Source organism: Neovison vison, chromosome 13 (assembly GCF_020171115.1).
Source record: "Neovison vison isolate M4711 chromosome 13, ASM_NN_V1, whole genome shotgun sequence".
In the NCBI taxonomy this organism is placed as follows: Eukaryota; Metazoa; Chordata; class Mammalia; order Carnivora; family Mustelidae; genus Neogale; species Neogale vison.
In genome coordinates this window covers 31256515-31264264 of record NC_058103.1, presented here as the reverse complement: position 1 = coordinate 31264264, position 7750 = coordinate 31256515, and the positions used below count along the sequence as shown (strand labels likewise).

The 7750-nt window shown below is 53.4% G+C and overlaps 1 protein-coding gene across 1 annotated transcript; it reads right to left on the bottom strand.

Moving 5' to 3' along the window:
* Positions 1-3642: 3642 nt before the first annotated feature.
* LOC122894482 (collagen alpha-1(I) chain-like) lies at positions 3643-7273 on the bottom strand. The gene is made up of 3 exons (XM_044232332.1): positions 7209-7273; positions 4468-4669; positions 3643-4215 (listed from the first exon to the last, which is right to left on the bottom strand). The coding sequence occupies exons 1-3, from the start codon at positions 7271-7273 to the stop codon at positions 3643-3645; spliced, it is 840 nt and encodes a 279-aa protein (XP_044088267.1).
* Positions 7274-7750: the final 477 nt, after the last annotated feature.

Genomic DNA, 7750 nt, shown 5'->3' with positions numbered 1-7750 from the left:
TGGTGCAAACACTCTGGAAAACAGCATGGAGGTTCCTCAAAAAGTTGAAAATAGAGCTACCCTATGACCCAGCAATTGCACTACTGGGTATTTACCCTAAAGATACAAATGTAGTGATCCGAAGGGGCACGTGCACCCGAATGTTTATAGCAGCAATTTCCATAATAGCCAACTATGGAAAGAACCTAGATGTCCACCAACACATGAATGGATAAAGAAGATGTGGTATAGATACACAATGGAATATTATGCAGCCATCAAAAAAAAATCCTGCCATTTGCAACGACATGGCTGGAACTAGAGGGAATTATGCTGAGCGAACTAAGTCAATCAGAGAAAGACAATTATCATATGATCTCCCTGATATGAGGAATTTGAGAGGCAACATGGCAGGGTTGGGGATAGGGAAGGAAAAAAATGAAACAAGATGGGATCAGGAGGGAGACAACTGTAAGAGACTCTTAATCTCACAAAACAAATTGAGGGTTTCCAGGGGGAGGCGGGTAGGGAGAGGGTGGTTGGGTTATGGACATTGGGGAGGGTATGGGCTATGGTAAATGCTGTGAAGTGTGTAAACCTGGCAATTCACAGACCTGTACCCCTGGGGCTAATAATACATTATATGTTAATAAAAAATAAAAAATTAAAATTCCAAAAAAAAAAAAAAATTGGCCTCGAGAGTCCTCCAAAATTCTCTCCTGGAACTCTGTCTTCAGTCATTGGCCTTATGTACCTTCAGCCTTTGCATGTGGAGCCCTACGTCCTAACATTTTCTCTCTGCTTTCACCAAAGCCAACCCCTGACCATCCTCTATTTCTGGGATTCAATGTCCCTAGAAGTCCTTGTGAAGGCTCTGTGGAGAGGTGATCTCCCTACATGCTTCCACTGTCCCCAGGATCTACCCTCCACTGAAAGGAGTCACTAGCTGATTATTCCTGTGGGAATGAATGGATGTTTATGAGGAAAAGGACCGCTCTGTTTTATTTACCTCTGTACCTGGCAGATGCCTGGCAGAGCAGGCTGTTGTTGAATATTTATTGAATAAATAACTGATTGAATGAATAAATGAATGCTTTTTCTTTTAGAGTCCAATATATGGCTGAGCCTCACCAAACAGTTGAGCCTCTGGGCAAAACAACCAGACTGAGTGAAAAGGGGGTCACCCCTCTCTTCTTACCTGACTTTGGTAACTTTAAAGAGAGGCCAAGATGCGAGACACGTTCCCCCAGATCCAGAATGAGAGCAGAGACTGGACCATGCAGGCCAAGGAACAATGCCCCCCATCACGGCCCCATGGACAATCCTGGCAACTCTGCCCAGAAACTGTACAGGGGGCCGCCTGGCACAGGGACGGGGCAGGGATGGGGCAAGAGCCTACTCCCTCAGCTTCAGGGTTCCGGCCCAGGAAGGAGCCTGAAGAAGGAAATGTTTTTTTACAGGGTCAGTTTGATAACCCCATTTTCTCTTTAGTGACCAGGAGGCCATACAGAAGAGATGCCAAAGAGGACAGCAGAGGGGCAGGAGCAGAGAAGAGAGCTACCTTGGCCCTTCGAGTTCATTCTCCACCCAGCATTTACTGACTGCCTACTCTATGCCAGGCACAGTGCTAGGCCCTGCAGATACACCATGAATAAACAGCAGTTATGTTCCCTCCCTTCCTGCAGCTTACTGTCTAGAGGTGTGACTAGCATTTATTCCACCACACAAGTAAACTGAATGTGCCTCTTTAAATTACTTCAAAATAACAGGTTCAGGTTATGAGTGTACAGACATTCTGGCCGGGTCCGAGATGGTATGGAAGGCATCCTTGAGGAAGTAACCAATGACCTAGGAGCTGGAGGGAGACTAGGAGTACATTAGACCAGAAAGGAGTTGGAGTTTAGGGGTGTTGGAAGAACAAGAAAGCATCCCAAGTACAGAAAACCGTATGAGTAGCCTTTCCATCTCCATTAAGTTCAAGAACGACTTCAAGTTCAGTTCTGTAGGCTCCATCTTTTTCTTCTCAACCCAATATCCATATTTTATTTTTAAAAAGGGGCTAGGGAGTGGACACGTGTGGGGGGACCTCCGGCAGGAATTGTAGGCAGCGATGAGAAGCTGGGGTGATCAGCGCACACCCAGAAGCTCTGGCAGCCTTGGTCCCCACGTGAGGCACCGCACCGCATGAAAAGGCAGGTTCCTCTCAAACTTGCGAGCCCGCTAAAAAGAAGGGCCAGCAGGAGGCCGGCGCCCCTGTAGAGTGCACGGATCCCCCATCTCAGGAAGAGCATGGCGCAGAAGCTATATTTGAAAATTGAGGTAAACAAGAGCTCAGCTCCAGTGGATGGGGCACAACAGCTGTGGGAGATTAATCACAGGCGGCTGCAAGTCACCGGGTCGGCAGAGGCCCGGAGGCTTCCCTTTCGGTGCCCCACCGGTAGGCCCGCTGCGTGCCCATCACGTACCCACAACTCCCTCGGCTCGGGGTGTTTCTCGACCACCCGGGAGCTCGGAGTCTCGCTGCCTGCCTTTCTGAGAACATGCCCCAATTTCAACCTCTGCCCAGGAGACTGAACCAGCAAACGGGCAGGGTTTTTTAGTCGCCACAAAAGATGAGTGAATGAGTGAGTGAGTGACGGAGGGAGGGAGGGAGGGAGAAGGAGGAAGGGAGGGAGCAGGGGAGAGAGAGAGAGGGAGAGAGAGAGGCGGGCAGCAGGCGGGTAAATTTATGGCACTGCATTAAAGGCATTTGTTCTATTTAACCACCGCCCGCCCCCCCGCACTCCCTCCGCGGTTAAAAATAAAACTCAGAGAATAAAGACCAAAAACTGCTCCCCCCCTCCCTGGAGCAAATCGCTTTCTTCATCTCTCCCAGTGGCTTGGGTCCTCGGGGCAGGTCCGGCAGGGTCTGCAGAGCAGCGCTAGCCTCCGAAGGAGGGCCTCTGGGTGCGTGCGTGCGTGCGTGTGTGTGTGTGTGTGTGTGTGTCGGGGAGGATGGCGAGAGTGGGTAGTTAACACACCTCCCTTTTCCCCACCTGGCCGCGGACCGCCCAGACCCCAGCCGTCTGGAGCGCCCGGAACCCGAGCAACCCTCCCTCTCTCCCCGCCCTCTTGGCCGCGGCGGGCCGGTGCGCCGGGGCTGCAGTTCCCGACCCGCCGCCGCGGAGTCCAGAGGCTGGGCGCGCGCGTGCGTGTGTGCACGCGGGCGCGCGCCGCGGGGTAACGCGCTCGGCTCCTAGCCCCCGACCCCGGCGGGCACTCGGAGCCCCCGGAGCGCCGCACGGCTGGGCACCGCCAGCACACCGGCGCACAGGCACACATGCAGTCGGCCCGCGCCGCAGCGTTCCGTGTCCCCGGGGCGCACCCGCCGCCCGAGCGCTCACACACACGCCCCGGCGTCTCGTTCTGCGCCCCCCCCCGACCCCCTCAGACACTCTGCCACATGCCCCCCCCAGCTCCGCAGACAAAACGTTCACTTTCCGAGGCACCCTCCCCCCACCTCTTGAGGCACTAAACCCACGGGAAGGCAGCCGGTATGAATGATCTCAGGAAATAACTTAATTAACACCGGCATTCACAAGCGGGAACCCTCCTGAGGGGCGTCCCAAGCCCCCAGTCTCGGCCTCCCGCTGAGGGGGAAGGGCAGGAGGCTCACCCCATTACTCACCGTTTCCTCCCGGTCTCCCGAGCGGAGCGGCCAAGTGAGGGGGAAGAGGAAGGTGCGCGACGCCCCGCCGCCCGGCTGCTCAGCGGCCGCAGCGGCTCATCGCCCCCGCGGGCTGCCCGCCGGCCGCAGCCGCGTCCGGGGCATGTCAGTCGGCCGCCGCCGCCGCCCGCGGGGCTCGTGGACTCGCAGGCTTCCGGGGTTGGGGGGGGCGCGGGCTGCGGCCGGGGCAGGGGGCCTAGGGAGGAGCGGGGAGACCCTCCCGAGGACCCCCAAAGGAGCCCGGGCCGGGGCGCGGGCTCGGGGTTGAGCGCGGGGAGGCCCGGAGTCCCGGCCGCCGGCAGCTGGGGGATCCCTGCCGGGAGGGGCAGGAAGGCGGGCGGCCCGGCGCGCCCTGGCGGCTCGGAGGGACCCCGGCTCGCGGCCGCGTCGCCGGGGCTTTCCCGGGGCTGGGCGCGCGCCGACTCTCCGCCTGGCACGCCGTCACCGCGGGGGACGTGTCGGCCTCGCCGCGCGGAGGGGACGCGCGGAGGGGCTGGTTTCTGGGCGAGCCGCGAGCTTTGCCCATTAAGCTGCAGCAAGAAGCCAAATCAAAAAGCCAATCTCCAAGCCTCCCAACCGAACGTCACCCTATCAGCTGGGAGCCAGGGAGCCGCACCGAATGACAAGCCGCGCATATTTATCCTCGCGCGCCGAGGGGGGATTTTCAGATAGCGTCCCGAGCAGCCGCGGGGAAGCAGACCTGCGCCTCGCGGCCCCCCCGGGCCCTGGGGGCCCAATGAGGGCGGGAGCCCTCGTCCGCGGCCACCCACCCACCCACCCACCCAACGACCGGAGCCCGGCGCCCGGCTCTTCCCCGCCGGCGGCGGTCCCGAGACGGCGGCGCGTCCTGACCTGGATTCCGCGGAGTCCGGGTCTCCGGTCGGCGGGCGGGGAGGGCGGCCGGGCGGGCGCGCAGCACCGGCTTTCCCCTTGTCCTCAGGAGACGCCGCCTGCAATTCCGAAATTAAGTCTCCACCAACACATCTGTGGTTTTTAAATATAGCAGGGGGCGATTACCCAAGCAGGGTCCACCCAGGCCTAAGGGAGGAGTTGAGGGGGATGGAGGTTGGCAGGGGAGGGAAAATAAAACTCCCTTTTTCCCCTCTTTTTTTTCTTCTGTTCTTGGTGCAGAACTCAGTCTGTCATTTTCTCAACCCAAATCAAACAACAGCTTGCGAGAGACGCTTGGGTGAGTGCTGGTATGTTGGCTTTTGGGTTTTTAAGGCTAAAAATAAGAGGGGGCTGCCTCCCAAATTGCTGCTTACTCTGGGCCTGGAGCCTGGAGGAGAGATGGTCTTTTGATGCAGCAGCAGAACTAGGGATTGGGGCTTGGCTCAGACAAAGTGTACACACGTAGCCTGAAATCAGATGCCTGTAATTTCTTCTATATTTGTCAGGCGTGGTCCTGGAGGCATGAGGGGTGGGCAGGCCTCCCCCCAAAATGAGGTTTCTTCTAGTTTATCGATGGCATTAGGCGATCTAAAAGGAGCGGGGTGACTGACGGGCTGGCCCTTTGTGGAGGCACCGCTATGAATTCTGGGGCAGAATCCCAAGGGTGGGAAGTTGTTCCTCTGCTGCCTGAGGCCGGTCTGGGGGGCCAACAAGGAAGAAAAATGCTTAGCATGTATCAGCTCCTCCTTAGGATGGGCAGCCTTGCTAATGAACTTGACTGCTTTATTTTATAAAACTACATGAGGTAGGAACAATGACCAACTCCACGTTTCTGTTGAGAAAACCGAGCCTCAGAGAGGCTAAGAACCATCTCAAGGCCACAAGCAGCAGAGCTAAGGATGGGAAGAAGGTGGAGCCAACTGGAGTTTTGCTGATCATCACGACAATATGTGCAAATTCCAGGATCCCCGGGGGACTGTTCTGGAGCAAGGTTTGGTGGGAATGGACAAGTGAGCATAGGAGTTAGAAAACATGTGAGCCTGGGGTGACGTGAGTTCTTTCCTGATCCCTTGACTCACTACTCCTTCAGCAAATCATGTGGTGGTTTCCATCCTGAGTTCGAGTCCTGGGTGTGCTCCTAACTGAGCCTGGTGATCTCAGACCCCAGAACCTTCATGGCTCTTGAGTTCAGTTAAGGTTAAGGCCGAAACACTGACTCTGTAAGACTTCAGTTACTTCGAAAGTTTGGGATTTGAGGATATGTCATTGGTACGATCTTCCTTGTATTTGTTTCCACGGAGATCCACAATGCTGACTGGTCTGCAGTGAAGACCAAGGCATGGCTGGTGGGTGTGTAAATTGGTATTGCTTTTAGGAAGGGCACCTTTGAAAGATATATCAAATTCCTTAAAAAATATGAACCTCTTTGACTCAGTAATTTTACTCATTGAAATTTACTCTATGGCAATAGTTAAGAATGTGCTCAAATACGTAGTTACAAGGATATCCATGATAGTGTTTATAACAGAAAAAAAAAATGGAAACATTGGAGCACCTGGTTGACTTGGTGGGTTAAAGCTTCTGCCTTCTTCTCAGGTCATGATCCCAGGGTCCTGGGATCAAGCCCCACATGGGGGGTGGGGTGTCTCTGCTCAGCAGGGAGCCTGCTTCCCTCTCTTTCTCTCTCTCTGCCTACCTCTCTGCCTGCTTGTGATCTCTGTCTGTCAAATAAATAAAATACTTTTTTAAAAATGGAAACATCTTAATTTTCAAACAGAATTGTTTGTGCAGGTTGTGTTATGTGACATAATGGTACATTCTACCATTATGAAAATGTCAGTGCAGCATTCCATGTATTGATATGGAAAGGTCTGCATGATATGTTACTGAGAGAGAAAAAGGAAATGGAACATAGAATGTGACACTGTGTGTGTGTGTGTGTGTGTGTGTGTGTGTACCCTACTAGCATAAAAACACCAAAATGGTAGTAGTTGTTATCTTTGGGTGGTGGGATTCTTAGTGATTTATTTTTCTATTAAAATCAACTTTTTTGGGGCGCCTGGGTGGCTCAGTGGGTCAAGCCTCTGCCTTCAGCTCAGGTCATGGTCTCAGGGTCTTGGGATCGAGCCCCGAATTGGTCTCTCTGCTCAGCGGAGAGCCTGCTTCCCCCTCTCTCTCTGCCTGTCTCTCTGCCTACTTGTGATCTCTCTCTTTCCATCAAACAAATAAATAAAATCTTAAAAAAAAATAAAATCAACTTTATTGAGGTATAATTTGCATACAATAATATTACCTGTTTTAAGTGTACAGGTTGATGGGTTTTGATAGCAGTACACACAAGTATAACAACCACAGTCAAGATACAGAACATTTAAATCTCCCCCCAAAGGTTTCAAGCCCCTTTGCAGTTATCCCTCCTCCCCTGAAGCAACCACTGATCTGCTTCCTGTCACTGTAGATTAGTTTTGCTTTTTCTAGGACTTTCTTCTTTGTGTCTATTTATGGCTCTTAATATTTTTTCAAAGAACCTTTCCCATTCGCTAAAACAGCAGCAGTGACAATACACACAGAACTGGTCTTATCGTCTTTCTAGAACTACCAGAAACTGAGGGGAGCTTCATCGTCTTTTCACCTGTAGCAGGTGTGGCTGGGCAGGAAGGTGGGAGGCGAGGGGAGCAGCTCGGCTCGTTCAGCCATTGCTGTGGGCAGAGTGACTCGTGGGGGTTATCTGACTTCCAGGTAGACTGAAATCACCAAGCCCAGTTCTGCATTCTGAGTCTCTGTGTCCTCACCTAGAGCGTGGAAGAAAAATTAATAACAACAGTAACATCCACTCGTGGGGTCGGCGCGAGGATTCCGTGAGATTACAGTTTCTGATATAGAGTCATTCTCAAATGCACGTCAGTTCTCTCTTTCTCCCCCTTACCCTGCTTTCCTCCCACTGTATGCTCTACAACCACCTGTGTCCTCTGAACTTGGGGCAGAGTCCCACTTTATCTCCCTCTCTACTACCTGCATACAGGGTTATAAATAACTACGGTAATTCTGAGGACAGTCTGCCTTCAGTTTCTGCCGTTGTTTATTCCCTAATTTCTGGTTGTGGTCGGACGCGAGGAGATCTTCACAGGAGAGACGGCAAGCAGGCTACTTGTTGTCAGCAGCGGAACAAGAGCC

What these genes read in the sequence shown, in the direction of transcription:
- LOC122894482 (XM_044232332.1), bottom strand. Translation starts at nt 7,273, where the DNA reads ATGGCTGAACGAGCCGAGCTGCTCCCCTCGCCTCCCACCTTCCTGCCC. An exon ending in CCCAGCCACACCTGCTACAG is followed by an intron (nt 4,670 to 7,208) that starts GTGAAAAGACGA and finishes TAAAAACCACAG; the next exon opens with ATGTGTTGGTGGAGACTTAA. An exon ending in CGCCGGGCTCCGGTCGTTGG is followed by an intron (nt 4,216 to 4,467) that starts GTGGGTGGGTGG and finishes TTCTTGCTGCAG; the next exon opens with CTTAATGGGCAAAGCTCGCG.